The sequence below is a fragment of the Malaclemys terrapin genome, chromosome 9, assembly GCF_027887155.1.
Source record: "Malaclemys terrapin pileata isolate rMalTer1 chromosome 9, rMalTer1.hap1, whole genome shotgun sequence".
Classification (NCBI taxonomy): Eukaryota; Metazoa; Chordata; order Testudines; family Emydidae; genus Malaclemys; species Malaclemys terrapin.
Window position 1 is genome coordinate 84,933,117 of NC_071513.1, and position 21,856 is coordinate 84,954,972.

Below are 21,856 nucleotides of genomic sequence, written 5' to 3' on the forward strand. Positions count from 1 at the left end.
CTGAAGACTTAAAGTAAAAAAACTATTTAAAGATCTGTGATCTTTACACTGGTTAATTCTGTGAAATATTTGCCTTGGATTTGCTTACGTAGTACTTTAAAATTTGGTATTCAGGATTAATCTGTTACTTCTACGGAAAGATCTTTTTTGCCCCCCAGCATTTTCTCTGCTTTTTGTTAGTTCTCAGCTTCCCAGACCAAGAAGTTGGCTCTAAATTTTGCTACAAAATTCATATTAAACAAACAAACAAAAACTTTACATAAAATCCATTTTAACTTGTATTTTAAAAGCAAATCCAAGAGTTAACAGATTATATTATTGTCAAGTGGTCACAGACTTATCACAATAAATAAGAAGCATTTTATTTCTCTTATCAAAGATAAAGCTAATAAAAGATTAAATTAGAATTACCTATGCCTGTGTCAACCTAGTAATCAAGCTAACATATTAATTTCAATCACTCAAACCAGACTGTAGAGTTTAAGCACAGTACTTTCCCTTATTGCAGTGGTTTTCAAACTTTTTAGGCTATGTACCCATTTCCAAATAACGTAGTCCAGTGATTCTCAAACCTCTGTACTGGTGACCCCCAAAGCCATCCCTAGGGTACAGCGAATCAGGGCGACCGCTCCAGGCCCCGCGGGCCAGCACGCATGGGCAGTGTGTGAACTGCTGGCTGGGGGAGCCTAGCGCCCAGCCATCCCCTTTCCACCTGAGGGAGAGCGCGCCAGGAGGGAGAGCTTGCGGCGGCGCCTCCCTAGCCCCAGGCATGCATCGTCCCAGCCCCTGGAGCCCAGCGGCACTGCCAAAGGAGAGCCTGGGGGGAGAGCCACACCTGGCTGTTTGGGGAGGCATAACATCTCCCCTACCTGGCACCCAGTGCAGTGGATCCCAGAAGTAACTGATTTGTCACTTCCGCCGCAGGCCCTGCACCGCCCTAGGGTTGGCCCTGGTGACCCCTTTCACACAGCAAGCCTCTGAGTACAACCCCCCTTATAAATTAAAAAGTTAATATTTAACAATTATATATGCTAGAGACGAAGCGGGGTTTGGGGTGGAGGTTGACAGCTCACGATCCCCAAGGAATAATCTTGTGACCCATTGAGTGGTCATGACCCTGTTTGAGAACCCTTGAGTAGTCTATCGCATAGTTGGGATTGGTCCTGCTTTGAGCAGGGGATTGGACTAGAGTACTAGACTGAAGTCTCTTCCAACCCTAATATTCTGGGATACCCCCATCTGACATTGGGTCATAATATAGCTATGCAAACGGCCGGGGGTGGGGTGGAGGAGAGAAGGTGGTTTGTAATTGATAACACAATACATTATCCACCATTACAGGATTTTTCTTGTGTACCCCAATGAGAGTTCATGTGTGCCCCAGTTTGAAAACCACTGCCACATTAAACAAAATGTAGAATTGACTCAAATATTTAAGAATAAGGAAACCGTTTTTAATGTGGAGTTTTCACACATTAAATTTCTTGAGTGGAAGAGTTACCCCTGCCCTTTCACACTGTTGGCAATTCAGCATCTCCAGCATTGACAGTTTATAGTGCAGTAAAATTTGATCACATTGTCTCTGGATTTCAGTAATATTTTGATACTTCCTGTTCTGTTTTTAAGTTGTGTGGACTTCGGTTTTTCCTTGTCTGTTTATAACAACCTTTTCCTTATTTACAATAGCAGATCCATGAGGAATTGGAAGAGAATAGGAAGTAAATTTGATTCAACTACAAAAACTTGCTTGAACATGGCAGTGATTCTATATTCAGATCTCAAGAAGCACGATTATTTTATTTGGCAAATTCAATACTAGAGAAGAGCCCTGTTCTCACAAGTTGACGTTCAAGTAGATTTAAAAGAAATATGTAGGGCACAGAACCATAAAACAATTTTCTGTTTCATCTGGCAACATGGATTGCAAGTACAAAAATTCCTTCCTAACTTCAGATTCCTGAACATATGGACACCATTTTATCTAGTGTGAGATCTTGGAAGTAAATTCCCTCAGAGGAACCCTCTGGATTTGGACTGTACCTTTTGCTTCGCCTTCAAAATTAGGTAGGGAATCCCTCTTAATTGTGAAGAAAAGTAAAAAATAGCATTTGAAAACTGGAAAACCAGCAGATATTAACTCTGCTAAAATAGTGTGAGTTCCCACAAGAGATTACTCACCATCAGGAAACCCAAATGTATTTAAAATCTGAGAAAATGAAGAACAAAAGCAGGTGTGTGCTTCAACTGATGCTGCTTGCCAGAGAAGGGGTAGAATTTCTGGCAGGAGACTTCCTGGACAGGTCCTTCCACGATGTGCCTGTGATTGACAATTCAGTTTCAACCATCCTGGCTATCATATAAAAGTACCAGTCCTACATAGCGTAGATTGGTGAGTATTTGAGGACGAGAGATAGGGTGTAGGTGCTTTTTAAATCATCACTTGAGCCTCATATTTTTGAAGAAATTACAGTATGCACATGAAATGCATTATCAAAACTGATCAACTTACTAGATTGAACTACAGCCTGTGTTTGTTCAGAGGTTCCAGATGCAATGTTTGTCAAAGCCCATGCAGCTTCAAACTGTAAAGAAGGACTACAAATAAAAGTGTAAAGTTAGAAAATGTTCTGTATTACAGTAAAACTATCTGAATCTAATACAGTATCTTAACATGAACACTTGCAAATGCTTGCATGAATTGTTTTGTCAAAGGATTTCTATGAAATCTTCCCAAAACAATTAACTTTTCCTACCAGTACTTTCTTTTAAAAAAGTAACACACTCACTTGTCATCTCTTTCAAGACAGTGCACTAAAATAGGTAGTATTCCAGATTTTATTAAGTCATCAATCGGTGGATTGCGATCACTGGAAAGAAGCTTCCTGTTTAGGAACAAAGGAGAAAATATGAAATTTGCAGACAAATCCCCTAAAGTCAAATAGGACTTTTTAAAAATGAGTGAATTTAGCACTGCTGAAAAGTTGTGTACTTAGCTACTATTTGAGCCAATCCCACCATCTCTTCTGCTACTACTCTAAAGAGTATGACTGTTGAGTTGAACATCTGTTTTGTCCTCATAGTAAACCCATGACAGGAGTAAGTCAGTCATCCACATGTCCCTCCCCTGCATTATCTTCCCAGCTGGAGCAGAGGATAAGAGGCAAGGTATTGGCTGCCAGAACATGCTTTCTTCCCTCTTCCTCACTAAGGAGTCAGTGTGTGGGGGATACAAATTAGGGCAGTCATGCAATTAAAAAAAAAATTAATGGCACAATTAAAAAAATAGAATACCATTTATTTTAATATTTTTGGATGTTTTCTACATTTTAAAATATATTGATTTCAATTACAACACAGTGCAGTACTCACTTAAAATTTATTTTTAATTACGAGTATTTGCACTGTAAAAAAAAAAAAGAAATAGTATTTTTCAGTTCACCTCATACAAGTACTGCAGTGCAATCTCTATCATGAAAGTTGAACTTCTAAATGTAGAATTATGTACAAAAAAACCTATATTAAAAAATAAAACAAGGTAAAATTTTAGAGCCTGCAAGTCCACTCAGTCCTACTTCTTGTTCACCCAATCGCTCAAACAACTTTGTTTACATTTGCAGGAATTAATGATGCTGGTTTCTTGTTTACAATGTCACCTGAAAGTCAGAACAGGTGTTGTAGCCGCCATCGCAAGATATTTACGTGCCATATGCACTAAAGATTCATATGTCCCTTCATGCTTCAACCACCATTCCCAGGGGGCATGCATCCATGCTGATGACGGATTCTGTTCGATAACAATCCAAAGCAGGGCGGACCGACGCATGTTCATTTTCATTATCTGAGTCAGATGCCACCAGCAGAAGCTCGATTTTCTTTTTTGGTGCTTCCGGTTCTGTAGTTTCCGCATCGGAGTGATGCTCTTTTAAGACTTCTGAAAGCATGCTCTGCACTTCGCCTCTCTCAGATTCTGGAAGGCACGTCAGATTCTTAAACCTGGGGTCAAATGCTGTAGCTATCTTTAGGAATCGCACATTGGTACCTTCTTTGCGTTTTGTCAAATAAGCAGTGAAAGTATTCTTAAAAAGAACAACACGTGCTGGGTCATCATCCGAGTCTGCTATAACATGAAACAGATGGCAGAATGCAGGTTAAACAGAGCAGGGGACATACAATTCTCCTCCAAGTAGTTCAGTCAAATTTAATTAAGGCATTATTTTTTTTAACGAGTGTCATCAGCATGGAAGCATGTCCTCTGGAATGGTGGCCGAAGCATGGAAGGGCATATGAATGTTTAGCATAGTTGGCACCTAAATACCTTGCAATGCCAGCTACAGAAGTACCATGCAAATACCTGTTCTCATTTTCTGGTGTCCTTGTAAATAAGGAGAGGGCAGCATTATCTTCCATAAATGTAAACAAACTTGTTTGTCTTAGCGATTGGCTGAACAAGTAGGACTGAGTGGACTTGTAGGCTCTGAAGTTTTACACTGTTTTTGAATGTAGTTAGAGAACCAAAAAAAATAAAAATCTACATTTGTAAATTGCACTTTCACAACAAAGATTGCACTACAGTACTTGTATGAGGCGAATCAAAAAATACTATTTTATAATTTTTAGTAAAAATATTTATAATAAGAAATAATATACACTTTGATTTCAATTACAACACAGAATAAAATATGTATGAAAATGTAGAAAAACATGCAAAATATTTAATAAATTTCAATTGGTATTCTATTGTTTAACAGTGCAATTAAAACTGTGATTAATCACGATTAATTTTTTTGAGTTAATCGCATCAGTTAACTGCGATTAATCAACAGCCCTAATACAAATGCACATGCTGCTAGGAAGGAGGGAGTACAAACCCACTTGAACTTTTACTCCTTTAACCTCTCTTTTCAACATCCATGAGGTGAGCGAAGGCCTGTAGGGAGCCCAAGTGGGACTGCTTCAGAAGAACAAAGTTGGGGGGGCGTGGGGGGAAAGAGATCAGAAGCACATTTCTTTCCTCATGTCCCAGCCCACACCAAACTGTCTCCCTAGAGGGGGACAGGGGACATGCTAGACAAGAAAGTAGCTGTGACTGACTGCTGCTGCTGCTTCCAATCCTGAATGCTACCAGCGGCCACTGCCTTAAACTGGCAAGTAAAGCAGAGTCTGCACAGTGAAAATATCTTAATACAACCTGGTTAGGGGCTTTGAATATTTAAAGTTTGTAAAAGCTGTGTGATGTTACTGCAGATGCATATTTATATTGCCAACTAAGAAGAAAAGCTTCCTTTTTAGGAGAGATGTAGATGGACAAGTTATCCTAGGATTGATTACGATACATACCCCTAGTTCCTACAAAAAAACCCAATATTCACTCTTTCAATGGCAAAATACAGCACAGTTTCGGTTTACTCAAAAACTACAACAAGTTTATTTTCTGTCCTCTCAGGCAACTCATGACCCTGGCTCCAAGAATCAGTTAACTCCAATTATTTGTAACTGCTTCTGTTCAAACAATGCTCTGTCCTTGCCATGTGTTTCAGGAAATTACAGGTAGATCACATCCTCCCTTCCGCACTAAGGTGACAGAGCAGTATAAGAGAAACACCTAAATAGCTTTCATTCCTTATTATAACATTAAAAGGACCTCTGCTTGTAGGCCTTGTCTACATGCACAAATTGTACTAAGTTAACTTAAAATTGTTTCTAAACCAATTTAATCAGTGCAAAAGTCTATGTGGACTTTCTTATTTCTATTTAAACCAGTCATGTTTCAATTTACTTCAAATATATTCCTTCTCTGGTTTAAACTGAAATAAGTGTCAATACAGCCATGCACCAGTTTAACGAAATAGGTTTTAAAAATCAAGTTAAACTGGTGCAACTTTCTCATGTAGACAAGACCTTACAGTAAACAGCTCAAAAACTGCTACTTGACTGGTTAAGAGGTTCAAAGATATCATTAAGTTAAAGTGTCTTCAAGTATTTGCCAATTAGCCTAACTTGTTAGGAATGTGTTAGTCTTGTAATGATTTAAACCCCTTCTGAGTGAAGATCCTCTCCACCTCAGACAACTTATTTAAATTAAAGGGAAACGGTGTCCAATGACTACTTATACATATGAAATCAATTAGGATCTTTACTCAATTTATTTTGAAAGTCAGGAGTATGGCATTTACTAAAATCCTAGAGTTCACATGAATATTTATTAAGAGAATTCAACCTTAATATCTACATTATGTCAGTTTGGTTTTATAAACAAATTTTATACACAGGATATTTTATTGCAGTACTAATATTTGGTGAACTTGATCCATAGATGACATCACCATTCTATCTACTAGTGCAGGGGTCGGCAACCTATGGCACGAGTGCCAAAGACGGCACGCGAGCCGATTTTTAATGGCACGCTGCTGCCTGGCCGAATGCAGCAAGCCGCCAGCCCATCCCCTGCCTTCCCCCCTCCCCTCGAGGCATACTGCTGTGCGTGCAGCGCTCTGGTGGCCAGGACTGTGCGCTCCCGCGGGGCAGTGTTTGGCTCCGTGGGGAAGCAGACACGCTCCCCCTCCCCTGGAGCCATGCCTCCGCACGTGCAGTGCTCTGAGGGGCGGAGCTGCGCGCTCCTGCAGGGCAGCGTGTCTGGTTCTGCACGGAGCAGAACATGCTGCTAGGAGCCTCATGGTAAGGGGTCCGGGGGGGGGGTTAGATAAGGGGTGGAGGCAGTCAGGGGACAGGGAGCAGGGTGGGTTGGATAAGGGGTGGGATCCTGGGCAGGGTGGTTAGGGGCGGGAGGTCTCTGGAGGGGGCAGTCAGGGAGCAGGGGGGGGTTGGATAGGGCATGGGAGTCCCGGGGTCTGCAGAGAAGAAGCGGGGGCGGAATAGGGGCATATCCCCCCTAGCCCTCTGCCCTGACCCCCCCACACACACACACACCCCAGCCCTCTGCCCTGAGCCCTGATGCTCCATCACACACCCCCAGCCCTCTGTCCGGAGCCCTGACCCCCCCCCCCTCACATACACTCAGCCCTCTGCCCTGAGCTCCACAGCCCCGCACACCCCCAGGCCTGTGCCCAGATCCCTGTGCCCCGCACACACCCCAGGCCCCTGCTCTGAGCCCTGTACCCCCGCTCATACACACCCAGCCCTCTGCTTGACTCCTTAACCCCCCCCCCCCCACGACCCCATCCCTGACTCTGGCACCCCCACACATACCCAGCCCCCCCCCCCGACACCTGTACCCCCCCTCACATGCTCCCAGCCCTCTGCCCTGACTCTTGCATCCCCCCACATCCCCAGCCCCCAACACCCCATGCACCCCTCCACATCCCCATCCCCACCCCTCGCACCAAATGGGAGCTGCCCAGGTAAGTGCCACACACCCAATCCTCCTGCCCCAACCCTGAGCCCCCCTCCCTCATTCTAGCTCCTGGCCAGATCCTTCACCCCCAGCCCTGTGCTCAGTGCACTCCCACCCTCAGCTCAGTGCAGAGGGAGGAAGAGAATGGGCCGGAACCAGGGAGAAGGTAGGTACCCACTGTATGTGGGCAGGGCCAGGACCAGGACCCTAGACCAACAGCAGTCTGAGTGGGTCTGGCAGCCAGGATCCTGGCTGGCAGAAGCCAGCAGATGGAACCCCTGAGCGGCAGTGGGCTGAGCCACTCAGCCCACTGCTGGTCTGGGGTCCCAACCGCCGGCTCTGCACAGCCTGCTGCCGGTCTGGGGTTCTGGCTGCCAGACCCTTGCCAGCCGAGGTCCTGGCTGCAGGCCCCGCTCAGCCTGCTGCCGGCCTACATGAACAGAACCCCAGACCAGCAGCGGGCTGAGCAGACCGGCGGCATAAAATCAATCTTTTTTTTATTTAAATTTAAATGAAGATTCTTAAACATTTTGAAAACCTTGTTTACCATACAGCACTAGTTTAGTTATACAATATATATACTTCTAGAAAGAGACTGTCTAAAAAACATTAAAATGTATTACCGGCACGCGAAACCTTAAATTAAAGTGAATAAATGAAGACTCGGCACACCACTTCTGAAAGGTTACCGACCCCTGTACTAGTGTAAGAATTCACAATTTTCTTAATTTAATAGCACTATATAAGCTGCAAGAGTAGAAACAGCAAAGCTGAATAAACTGTGCTCTTACCTTGCAGCCTGCACTGCACTTAACTGGATACCCTGGTTGTCACTTGAAGCATTCTACAATAAAATCAATAACTTAAGAATTCAGCCATTTTACATTTGTCATTAAACCAAAAAAGTTCAGAGAAAAATAAGTATTTTTACCTGAACTATTGCCTCCAATGAGGTGTTTTGCTGGGGAGGGGGAGAAACAACGACAGTTAGATATATATATATTTTTAAAAAGTTAAGAAAAACTTCAGACATTGTTAATTCTTACCACTCTGAAATCACCATCTATATCTGAATCTTCACAGATATCTTCATGGGGTACATTTCTTCTCTTTAACAGGTGTTCATCTCTCTTGTTCTTTAAAGAAAAATAAATTTGCTGTGTTTTGCAGCTTTATTCCCCCCCCCCCCGCAGAAGCTGAGATGACTTTCTTTTAAGTTGTGAGTAAAACTAAATATCTCACTGATACTATTAATGCTCAGACAATCAAGCCAGGCATCAAAGTGCGTGACTAAGATGAGCGCTCACCATTTGTACCTTCCCGAGGAACAGGATGGCCATCTCTTGATTATTGCTACAGCTGTATAAGATTTTACTATATGTGACATGACCTATATACAACTCATTTGTCTATATTCATCACTGAAACCACTAAATTCACTGCATTTAATTTTCTGTTAACCTTAAAACTAGTACATTTTGTCCTAAGATTTTTTTTCCTCAGAGCTCTAATGGCTTATACTCCCACAGTCCCAACATCTACACCTTTTGCTTTATCTAAAATTATACTAAACTGAACACTATTTTTATTTTGTTCCAAACTTGGCACTTATTGCTCTCGCACAGAAAGAATTTGAAGACTTCCCTCCCAGCATCAAAATCTTTGTGGAAATGCTGTTCAGATTTCAAGAGCAAACAAATCAGTAGTCTGGTATTGCAAAATAATGTCATGACTACTATGGAGCGTTATGGGGTTTGAGAGCCCGAAAATACGGATTCAAGTGTTGAAAAAGCAAAGCTTGGCAAATACTAGTATTCCACTTGAAAAAAGATTTAGACATCTTAAATTCAATTCCATGCTTAAGTGAAAGTTAACATACTTTCCAAACATATTCCACTATCCCAATGCTGTGTAAACATTCTGCATTTTCACAGCAGCTACTTAACAAAACAAAAATCCATGTATTTTTCAATGTATGGTTTCAAATCTCTTGCTGTCACCCACAAAAAATATTTAATAAACCTCACTGCTTTCCTAATTTTTCTCCATCATATATTGGCTTATTGTAGGATGCTCATACTAGTTTTAATTTTTTAATACCTGATAACTGCAACAGGACAATTTTGTTGCCATCCTTCTTTCCTCACCATGTCCAAGTTCTAGGTTCCCTAACAGCCCTGATCGATGGGTATGATGCTTGCCAGTTCAGTACACTGGTCTTCTCCCCAAGTGGGAAGACAAAATAGCGTACACATTTCTATCACTAAAAGGTCACCCCAGCCATCTCTCTCATTGTGATTTTATTTTGCTTCATTGGCAACAATATATGTTGAAGGATTACAGCTTTTAACTCTTGCCTCCCTGTATGTTTTGGGCTACAGCTGACTGCTGATTTAATGTCAGGAATATCTTTCCTCGCTATAGAAGAGTACGGACATCTTAGGATTTTTTTACCCTTCCCCTAAGTACGTAGTAGGCTTGACTTGATTATCTATTTGCAAGTGTTAAGGAAAAGCTATGATCCTTGGTAAGTTACAAGTAAAAAGAGTCCACTGTCATTCTTGAGAAGTATTAGGACCAAAGCTTATTCAAATCTTAAGACAAGGAGGAGTGAGGACAGGATTCCCAGTGAGTATTGGTAGAGGATGGTTTCAGCAACACAGAGATTGCAATATTCCTTAAAGCCCTAATTCTTCATGTGAGGAAGAAACCAAAATTAATTTGCCTATGTCACTGAAACCCAGTAGATGGGATGGGGCTTGTGGGAACAGCCCAGTGATTAGTGTTATTAGGGACAGGAAGCAAATAAAGGGTAATGCTGGGACTGGTCATCAGTGAGGCAACATCCAAGGGAATGTTTCAACTTAAAGATCTTTGTGTAACTAGTTTAAATGAAGTTACAGTCATTCATTTATAGATAAACAACTAATGTGCATTTTTAGTTCCTGACTTGGTAGCATCTGCTTTGAAGCTTCCCTCCCCACAGACCCTGTAAAGACAAATAAAATTTCACAACATCCTTTTAAATGGTCTATAAAAAAGTAAGCACTATGACTGTCTTTGCCTCAGACACAAAAAACTTCTGTAATTTCTACTCAAATGCCTGAGACATAGAAGTTATATTTAGTAAAAACACTAATCTATCTTACCTTTCTTAACTCCACGACAACTTCATTTCGTTGTCTTCTCATAGTCTGAAAAGTTTAAGATAAAATAATTACAGCATACTCCCAATCTGGACCAAGTCATTGTGATGTGATTTAACGTGCTTTGGCAGCTTTCTAAATATTTTACTTTTAGAAGACATCTTTAATTAATTTTTTTTTAATGTAAATAGAGACCAAGTAACTACTTTTGATTCATCAGTATGGGATTTTATTTTGAAATATAAAATTAGCATTAAATACAGATATATCTCTGTTTCTATTACTTAATACAATAACTACATTATTTGTGCTGTATAATATCTGCTCAACACTTGCATAAACTTCCTCAGTCCTATTTTTCCAAAATACAAACTAATAAAGAGACTATCCCACAACAGGGAAAGTACATGAAACAAGGGAATAAATTATGTAAGGGGGGAAGTGAGGGGAATAAATTGTTTATATCAGAAAACATGCTAACAATAAAAACCCATTCTTATAAATATCACTACATGCCAATAAAGAATGATAATTTTGTACAAAGCCTTTTAATTTATTTCACAATTTTCCAGATAGAACCCTATAGCCCTTTCTGGGTTTGGGTTTTCAGAATACGTTTATTTCAGAGTTAACTGGACTAGCTGTATTAGAATATTCTAATGTTAAATTACACTAGTGAAAACTGGTGTACTGCTTGTAATTATTCACCAGTACTCAGAGAGGCACTTAAAGATTAACAGTAGTTCTTGGGACAAAAAGACTGATGTAACACAGAGAAATAAATAGCTCTGTTTAAATCAGAGGCTATATCTACACTATGAGCACTACAGAAGCACAATTATGGCGCTGTAGTGCAGACATTTGTTTCAGTAAGGGAAGGCGTTTTTCCATTGCTGTAGTAAATCCACCTCCTTGAGAGGTGGTAGCTAGTTCAATGAAAGAACTCTTCCAATCGACCTAGCAGTGTTTATAGCAGGGCATAGGACAGCTTAACTATGTATCTCAGTGCTGTGAACTTTTTATACCCTTGAGTGACATAGCAATGTTTTAGAGTAGACCAGGCCTGAGCTTTAATTTCCTTGGTTGTGCCATGAATACAGCACCTGGTAATTTCTCAGGAACAATACTTATAAATAATTGTATATAATTACAAAATGGTGTGCTTGACACTTTTCTGATTTACCAATGGCATTAAATAACACACATTTGAAAGTTTAAGTTGCAAATGGTATCACTCAAATGTCAGGCAATGCAAATATTAAAGTTGTGTCAACAACCTCAACTATCCTCTTGTGCATATGCATTATGATGCAATTTTAATTATAGTATTGATACTATAATTCAACACCTTGAACATACCTTGGATGGTACACTGTGAATGAGACAAAAATTCTACTTAACTTTCTACTAATCTCTGCTTCACTCACTGTACATTGTCCAGCCTGTGCACAGTGTCCAAACCTACTTTGTTATTGATTGCACAGCTGTGTAAGTCCATCAATTCAGTGGATCTATTTCTAGTTTATATTATGGAAATGGCAAATAAAATTTGATCCATACTTAACTATATAAAGGATTGTACTATGTTTTTTTTATTATGTACACCTTCACTATACAGATACTATTATATCTGTAGAATGTCTGCCTTGTTGAATATATAGATTGGCAGATGATTGTGTAATTAAAATACTAGCATACACACAGAGGTAAAAGTGAAGGTTGTGCAGGCAACCTCAGCATTAGCTTTTCCTGACCAGAATGCTTCACTTTGCAACCTTAATGATTTATCAAGATTTTTAGTAAAGTAAAAAGAGAGAGATTTTTAAAAAGAAAAACAAATTTTGTAACATGGATCTATTTATTAGACGGAAGTAGAATGTTCTTTCCTGATACATACTTGGCTGAGGCCAGGGCTCCTCTAGACCAGGCATAGCCTGAGTGCATGCAAAGGCTTCAAAGGAGCCTGCATCATTCAATACGTATTTGTAAATGTGTCAGATTTTTCCAGATGTTTAAAGTAAAAATTCAAAATTTCCCACACTTGTGCATAAACAGATATTAGCATGGGAGATTATTAAGTAGTTTGGTTATTAAATTACTGCACACACAAACAGTTTAGAATAAAGGGCATTGACAAATATTCAATTTAGAAAAAACATTTGTCTGAAAATTGTTTACTGTTACATTACAAATACAACTAAAATTACTGTAATAGAATGATTAGAGAAATTATTTTCAGTTTGTTTACTTTGAGCATTTATCAGTACTTTGTGTGTAGTCAGTTTCACCACATTTCCTGATTAGTCAATTCCTTGTTTGTTTGGAACTTTTGCACAGTCATGGGGAGAGAAACATTTGAAAATAGAAAATGTGATTGTAAAATTACAGAAATTGGCAGGATGATCTAGGTGCTAATGCAGTACCTGAAAATACTTGTAACTCTTCATTTCATGTTGAATGTCACTTTAACTATAGCTATTAGATATTATTTTATAAGATCTAGCAAAAATGACAACATATCAGTTTTTGTTTCTTTCTGTAATGAGATCTCAAGTTGTTTCTTAACAATTTGTTTCTACAGTGTATTAGAAAAGGAGAATTGAGAACTGTTTTAAATGAGAGAATTGAATGAAGAAAGAATGGTTGACTTGTTCAAGAAGCTGAAGACTTCCAAGCATAAGAACAGAGTGGAAAAGGTGAAGGAAACCGTTGGGAGTAAGGCTTATGCAGAGCAGAGTAATTGCCAAAGCTTTAAAAACAAGGACTCGAAGTTTAAATGTGACAGATACAGGTGATCATGGTTGTATTCCTGTAAAAGTAATATGTTTCACTATAATGTAAAACTATTTCAGAAGAGCTAGGTAGGACACATGACATTCACTTTGTCACCTGTTACGGCTACAGAATGACTTTTCCTTTTTGGCCAGCCAGATGAACAAAACAATGGGGAAGGAAAAATTGCAACACTATTTCCTTCCCATTCCAAGACAAAATAATCAAGATCTCTTTGGCCTTTGGATGATTCTTTCATTGCCTGTGGACCAATTCAGAATGAGGCATGCAGTGAGATGCAAAAGCAAAATCATACCTAATGCAATTGAACCATTTGTTCTATTCTCTGCTTCAACTCTCATAGTTAAGTATGTTACAAAATCTTGCTTTTTAAAAAAGAAGATTTTACAAGGAGGTAGAACACAGGAAAGTTATTTTACATATTTGTGTCCAAGAAAGGAACATATTGATAAGAGCGTAACAGACATCGGACACAGGATTCAGAAACTATAATGGCTTAATGTATCAAAAACACAGCAGAAGACCCTATGTAACGCAGTTACATCACCCAGGACAACTGGACAAGAGCCACAGTCTATAAGTACTGTGTCCTACAACATAAAAGCACCATAGTCTAGGAACAGCAAGTAGGCCGTATATATTTAGAAAGCTTTAAACATATAATATAATAGGGCAATCAATTAAAAACAAGGATTTTTATTCTGACGTTACTAAAATAACTGAATAGTAAACCCATTTGTACAGCTTGGATTTATAGTCAAGGTAAAGCCTACAAAAATGCAATGCCCTATACAAACAGGCCAACAGTAATACCTGATCTTTAACACTACCAGTACACTGAAAAAGGTTGCTAATTTCAGAAATATATACTTATTTTGCTAGTAGAGCTGGAGTTATTTAATAAGCTTTTCTCAGCTATTTCACATGACATTAAATTGTAAAGAGAACCAAAGGGAACTGTCTAAAGCATACTGCAAATAGAGTAAAAGAAGGTGACACCTCAATGTGTTTTGAGAACATGAAGCGACAACTTTATTGGACATCTAATACTACTGATAAATTAGCATATGGAAACAATAGTTAGAATTCCCTAACAATACCTAGTAAGCGGAAAGACAAGAAACAACTGTCAGTTTGACAAAGAATTTGGGTTTCTCTTCTACATCTGAACTGGTGACAAATTATTACAACACACAGGATGAGTTAAGAACTAAAATTATAATTATCCATTTACAGGCTTTTATTGGAATATATGCACAATAGTTGTGAATCAAATATATATAAGTGATAGCTGATTAAATCTTAGAAAATATATACAGTGTTTAATAGTTTGTAACCGTTTTAATTCAAATTTCTTTATTGGCATGACAGGATACACAGGCATTGATAAAAGTTTCTCTTACAAATACGATCATTTGTTAAACTGATACTAGCACTAAATGCAGGTGTCGTCGTCTGGTCGTACATCTCAAGCTATAGCTTTCAAACATGCCCATCACTATGGTATCTAGGTGCCAAATTCCTCCCTGATTTGCAGATGTACACCTTCTGAGATATTAGTATTACTCTGCTCTCCTGCACCTATATTACTTCTGTTGGAAAGCCAAGACTATACAAGTGAGCTCTGGCAGAAGTAGTGCAGCAGAATTTGAGTTCAGGAAATTGGAGACCAGACCCTCCTGTAGTCACTTTATGCCATACCACTGACAAATTACAGACCTAAAGAAGGCATAATTGAGGGAAGGGGGCAACCTTATTTCATGCTGATCCTCAGCAACTATGGCTAATGGAATTTAAGCTAAATTATGGGACTGACCCAATTCAGAACACGAAAGCCATCTTTGTAGTCCCTTCCTTAACTGTGTGCTTCTAGGCTGCAGCACAGGACCTGGGATCGAAAGTTCAATCTCCAATTTGGGGAACATATTTAATTTATTGCATATTCTTACATATTAGTAAGAAGCAAACAGACATGTTAAAAGGAAAGAAATGTGCCTCAGATTGTTCCCTGATGCCTGCTCCAAATCCAGGATTCACAGTTTCCCCATCCCTGGCATCTGCTTCCTACAGACTTTTGCCTGCACTCTCTGTAGCTTACTCAGGACCAATGTCACTCTGAGGGTGTGCTATGATGGACAATCCCCTACTATCCTCTTGTAATTAGCCAGTTTTCCCCCTCTCAGCCTCAGATATCAGTATTTCATGGGCAAATTATTTATCTGTGTTCAAGATGCTGCTGTCTATCCAGAGATAAGGAAGGCAAATAAAAAAAATCACCATGAGTACTTGCACTGACAAATCTTACAGCAGGAACACTGGAGAGGCAACGGTGGCACCACTAGATCACACCTCACAGGCATGTTCAGACAGCATGATGCCAACACTGATGCCTGACAATTTAAGAGGGTCTTCCTCAAACAAAGGCTCCACAATCTTGCCCATTTGATAAGAGCTCTAGCTGTCATTTAACAAGCTAAATATCAATCAAGATCCCATAGGCAGGTGACTATACCATTCTGGGGTCTTCTTGACAAGAGGTCAGGGAAATTTCCATCCTTACTCTAGACCAGCGGTTTCAAAACAACACAAAGTCTCCCTATGATCTCATTGGGACTGTTAATAATTGCAATCCCCCTCTACGCACATAATAAATTAGGTCCTACAAACTAACCAAAGCAATGCTACATTGCAGGAAGAATAGTATCTTTATCCAGAGTTGGATACTATCATGACAATTCCAACACTGGCTTACTGTCACCAACTTGGAGTAAGACCCAATATGTAGTTTCAAGAAATACGGGGCTGTACACTGTAGGAGTATCCTCTACAAAGGAAGAATTATGAAGGGTCTAAATAGCTCATCCAATACCACCATTAGGAGAGAGGAACTTAAAGCTTTGTTTGGATCTAACCAGTTTCTTACTGAAAGACTCTCAGGTCTTGTCTACAGTCAGTCTGAAACAGTTTAATGCTATTGTGGACAGTGGACTCTGCGATAACAGCACAAATAGCTCAAACTTTTCTATTACCTATGTTGTTATTGTCCCTCAGTAAACCACTGACTTTCAAAATTTTCCACAAACCACCAATTCTGGAAACTGCCACAGTTACTTAGAGAGCAATGCAACTGTGCTAGCACAGAGTGGGACAAATCTGCAGGGGTTCAAAACATGAATCAACAGAGCTAGCATGGAGACATTGAACTATTTGTACTAACCTGGTTCTAGACCACTGATTTAATCCTTTAGGGAATACACAGCCTCAAAACTGTATTAGTGGGGCAAGATCCAATGTTTGGTTTCAAGGCTTACAGAGCTACATCCAGAGGAAGTGCCAGAAATAGAATAGGCTGGTATTTCATCTATACTCACAGTAAATGGAAAAGCAGCTCACCTCTCTGACTCAAAGAAAGCATAAAAGAAAAAGAAAAAAAAAACCCCAGCATATGACCCATGCTTCCAGTACAAAAGGCAGGATGACAAGACTAAGGAAGAAGCTTATGTACTGATCTTACTCGGCTGTCCATTTCATTCCTGGCAGATGGACATACACAGTATTTTATATATAGTTTTGTTAACACTGCTATGGAGAAAAAAGATCAGTGTGATAAAGCTGGCTTTTCTGTGAAGGCTGACTTCGTGTAATTTTAAATATTGTCTGCACAGATCCAACTTAACATTTAATAAGCTTTTTCAAGATTTAGGAATTATCGATTTGTTATACTTTGTACAGTACTCTATTATATATGGCTAATACTGAGATAGTATGCACAAGTGAGAGCTAATATGCTATGACCTCTTTCAGTGGACTGATTTTGAGAAGAGAGATCAGAATGACATTGACAGCAGACTGACTGTGGGAAACAAGCAGGCATAAGTAAAAAGTGCAAAGATGCATTTTAGACACTTTCTGAACAATAACAGTGTTATGTATTACTCCTTACAGTCACCAGAACTTCAGCTGAATATGTAAACTGCACGTTTTGAAGCAACATCATACATGCATGCTTGTGTATGAAGGACTTTATGAAAGTTTACAAAATACAAATAAAAACCTAGTGCCAACTAATTTTCTGTAGTACTGTACTTGAAGTTCATAGGTATATGCAGCACATGGTTGTGTAACATATGTACACATGTAAGCATGTGAATTAGATATTTTAAAGTTTTCTTTTATTGTCTATCTAAAACACAAAAATGCTATAAATAAGAAGCCTGTAACTTAAAACTTTCCAATTAAATACAGTCTAAAGTTACTGGGGATTAACAGCTGTACCAATGTGTGATTCTGAACAGAACAAAAGCACAAACTTTGGAAACTGAATCACAAATAATCTTTATTCTCTACTCTTTCCACCACTACATCCTGAATGCTACTTATTCTTTAGTGGTCTCTACACCTACCTATTAATCTGGCATTCACTGAAACAAATGCAAAAGGTAGTTGTGCAATCTACACAAAACTTTTGGGTGTCTTTTTTTTTTTTTTTTTTTTTTTTTGAGTGTTCTACTATGGGACAGAAGACGGACTGAAATTTTGTAATAAAGAAAGTAATGGATAAACAGCTAACTTTAGCAGGGGACTACAGTATTGGAATAATCAAATAATCATTTCTGATATGAAGAGATGTTTTTCTGCTAAAAACAATGCAATATTAAATTTGCATTATGAACTAGGTCAAAAAACATCATCAACAGTTGCTAAAGTTGACTAAATGCAGCCATTACCAACATTTCATGCTGTAATGAAAGAATGTGATATATAAACAGTTAATAAATAAGAATGATAGTCACAAGCCTGAGCTATTGTATGAAAAATGATCATCCACAGTAGTTATTTTAAGTACTGAGCATATGGTCCAAGATTTGTTAGAGAGATGTCAGTCTCTAAAATTTAACAAGACTTAACAGCTTAACAATGTTTTCATTTTGCACAAGACTACTTTAATAGTAGATAAAAAAAACTCCACCACACTAATGGCACACAGTCTACCTGAAATTAATAATTTTAAAACGATTTTTAAACTCTGTACAGTATTACACATATCACTAAGTCCCCCTGCCAATTTTTGTGGTTTTACAAATTTTCCTATTTTAAAATGTTTCTCTCTCAAAGAAGAAAAACAGTGTTAAATTACCTATAAAATGCTGAAAATAAACAAGCTAGGAGAAATATTTTCCTCTAAATGCTTTCAACAACAGAAATCTTACTGGTTACTTGAAACAAATATAGGAAAAAAGTTTTCCAACAAGAAGGTGATCTTTAAATTGATGTGTCTCTAAGATTTAATCAAGAATTAAAACTAGACAGGCTATCACATTCTATTTCTGTGTGTTATCCAAATTATAAAGGCCTATGATTTTGTGGGAAGGATTCAGGATTAACATATGTACAGTATAACTTTAGAGAATCAACATTAAGATGCAATGTTTAGGCATCAGAAATAGTAGTGATTTAAGAGAACTCTGAATTATACTTTTTCATACTAAATATACAGAAGAGAATGAAACGCATGTGGTTTGTTTGTTTTAACTAAAAACCTTCACAATAACACTTCTGGAATTATAATACAGCTTTTTTTTTTTTTTTTTTTAGTATTTGCAGAGGAACCAGTGAACACCTCATTGGGGAAGGTACTTTCTACACAAAGACAGCAGAACCCCATTTTCTGAATCCTTTAATATTAAACTAATCATTTATTCCCTCAATGCTTTACACTCAATTATTTCATTATTTGACATTCCCAAACATTTCAGGTAAACAAAAAAAGTAAAAAATTATATTGGCATACCTCACAGAGTTCAAAACCTAGCCATTATTGGATCCTACCTCCTACAGTCCTACCCATGCCTTTGTGTCATCTCAACATTAGATTATACTATGCTCTACCGCGCATTGAGCTCATTCAGAAAGTTAGAGCAGAGAACACATGCCCACTTAAGTGGTGTTTCATGCAGATAACATTATGGCAGTGTTCTGGCATCTTAATTGGCTCCCAATAGTTTCTGTGTGGAGTTCATAAAGCATTCTCTATTAAAATCAGCTCCCTGAAGAAACCCTGAATTGCTTAGGACTGGCTTACTTGACTAATTGTCTCTGTCCCATATGATATTGATGCAGCAGCTCCCACAGCTTAAACAAGAATCACCAACGGCAGGACACTTTCCAATAAGGGTCTTCGTTGGCCTTCACTACCCAAACTGGGAAAAGCCATATCCTGAATTTGTTAGCCAAACTGTAAATCAGAACTGCTTTCACCACTATCTGGGAAGGGGGTGGATTGATGGGTTGATATCCAGATGGTACTTGACACAAATCATAACAGTGCCAAACCAACGTGAGGTTGTACAAGATATGTTTTACTGTACTTTAACTGCTTCCATAGTGCTGTAGCTGCACCCGTGTTAGGGCAATGAGCAGTTTATAACTAATATTTTACATTTTAACTATGCATTACCCTGTAGATACTACACAAATACATTCAATAGTGAAACAACTCGGCTGCTGTGCTGGCTGAAGCCTTCCCTCAGGCATATCGCGTATTGACAAGGCGCAGTAAATTAAAGTACGTGAAGCCTGAAGCAAAGACCTAACACGCGAACTAGGAAGAGCTAAGAGACAGTGGAACTCCCTCCGTGTCGGCGGCTCCCAGCTTCTTAAAGAGAGAAGGACGAGAAAGGTGTCGCGCCCCCCCCCCCCATATCCACACACCCTTCAGCACCCGCCCCGTTCCTCTCCCTGGTGTACAGCAAAGGGAGACACCCAGGGAAGGGAAGGGAAATGCCGAAAGGCGTTAACTCCCCTGTCAGCGCAGACACTCCCCACTCCGGGCAGCCCCCCTCAGCCCCACAGCTGTCCGGGTGAGGAGGGGAAGCGAAGGGCTCAGCCCGTCCGCGCTCACCCCACCTCAGTAGCTTCCCTTCCCTCGTGAGGAGAAAGGGGAAGACACTCCCTCCCCTCCTCAGCTGGCAGTGCAGGCCGCAGCCCCAGAGCAGGCCCTCGGCTGATGCAGCAGCAGGGAGGCGGTGGTGCCGGGCGCGGGATTAGGAGAGACGCCAGAGCACAGCGGCCCAGTCCCGCCGCCATGCCCGGCCCCTCCCGCAGGGCGCTGTGGGAACTACCTCCAGGTCGCGGCCTTTGTTCTTGAAGTTCTTCAGCCGTTGGTTATCCAGTTTCTCGTTGTCGGCCATGGCGGGAGAGAAGGAGCGCGGCCTCCTCCCGGGCCTGCCGGGATCCCCTGCCCGGCGCCGCCGCCTCGCTCACTCACACTCCCTTCCCGTCTGCGCTGCGGCCTGCGCCACTAGGCCGCCGCTGCCACTGCCGCCTCCGCACTTCCTGGCTTCCTTCCGGCCGCTCGCTAGCTTCGGCTGCCTGGGCGGCGAAATGTGCCGGTAACCAGCAAAGGGACAGAGCCGAGGGGGGAGGGAAGAGGCGAGGAGAGGGGAGGGGAAAGGAGGAGGTAGCCTCGATCTAGCCGGCCGAGGCCACGCCCACCCCTACCGGCCGCGCCCTCTGATTGGCTGTGGAGGCACGGGCCGGCGGCGAATGGGAGAGAAGAACTCGGAGGGAGGGAGCTGAGTGGGGGAGGGGAGGATGGGGACTCAGGGAAGGAGGGAGCGGTGGAAGAAGAGCGGTTGTGAGGAGGAGGCGGGGACGGGACGGGACAGGGCGCTCGATGTGGGGAGCGAGGCGGAGACCCGTAGGGGGAAGGCACCGAGGGCGAAAAGGGAGAGAGAGCGAGTGCTTATTTCACAGCAGCCGACGGGGGTTCCCCCCTAAGCCAGACAGCCATTTTGGGCCCCAGTTTTTTTTGGGGGGGGCGCGGGGTGCCCTCCTCCAGCTGCTGCTTCCGTTGTGGACACAGCTAAAAGTCAACAACAACATCATCATCATTCTTCCCGCCCCACTCGGCTGCTGTGCGCGTACCTTGGGAGCTGCGAAGGCATCTCCCTCTGTCTCTAGCCTGTGGGGCAAGAGAGTGTGCGGCACCCGCAGCTGAGGGGGTGGAGGCACATAAGCGGTTAGTAGCTGCTGGGTTTTTATTATTATTAACTGTTGCAAAACTTTTCACGATGTTTTTAAAATAATCACAGAATAAAACTGTGTGTTTTGCTTATTCTAGCCCTGCGTTCATGCAGAAACCAGCACTTGGGGAGGACAGGGTACTGGGGCTCTCAGCTTTCACTGTTTCTTATTTTTTTCCCAACTCTGAGTCACTTCCTCTACCTCCATCCAACTCCCCTTTACCCTCCATCAAATTTGCACCTCCCCGTCCACCTCCTTCAGTCACAGTGGGATTAGTTTGAGACAGAAGTGAACAGTAGCTTCTTTGGAATCAGTGGATACCCTACGTAATGTTGGGTGACTAGAGCTAGGAAATAATGTTAAATCTCTTAGCAGGTTTTCAGTGTGTGCAACCTTTATAATGTAGTGTGAAAAGTGAACTAAATCTTTGGCAAAAATGGAGCAGACCTGAATCCTTCAGTTTGGAACAGAAACTGGCTTGAAAGTCTCTGAGGCTAAGTCTACATTACAGATCAGAAATGGGATTTTCATTTCCCATACA

General features: G+C 40.6%; 1 protein-coding gene across 2 annotated transcripts in view; it reads right to left on the reverse strand.

Moving 5' to 3' along the window:
- Window positions 1-20,710, reverse strand: part of KPNA4 (karyopherin subunit alpha 4) — a 64,411-nt gene extending 43,701 nt beyond the window's left edge. The window contains exons 1-7 of one of the 2 annotated variants that reach the window (XM_054039062.1): window positions 20,412-20,710; window positions 10,501-10,545; window positions 8,398-8,487; window positions 8,283-8,312; window positions 8,143-8,195; window positions 2,787-2,882; window positions 2,510-2,595 (exon numbers count right to left, since the gene is read on the reverse strand). In XM_054039062.1, the coding sequence (XP_053895037.1) occupies window positions 2,510-2,595; window positions 2,787-2,882; window positions 8,143-8,195; window positions 8,283-8,312; window positions 8,398-8,487; window positions 10,501-10,545; window positions 20,412-20,480 (469 nt within the window). In that variant the 5' untranslated portion in view covers window positions 20,481-20,710. The remainder of the gene's footprint in view (window positions 1-2,509; window positions 2,596-2,786; window positions 2,883-8,142; window positions 8,196-8,282; window positions 8,313-8,397; window positions 8,488-10,500; window positions 10,546-20,411) is intronic. The other variant, XM_054039061.1, reaches the window with a different exon arrangement.
- Window positions 20,711-21,856: the final 1,146 nt, after the last annotated feature.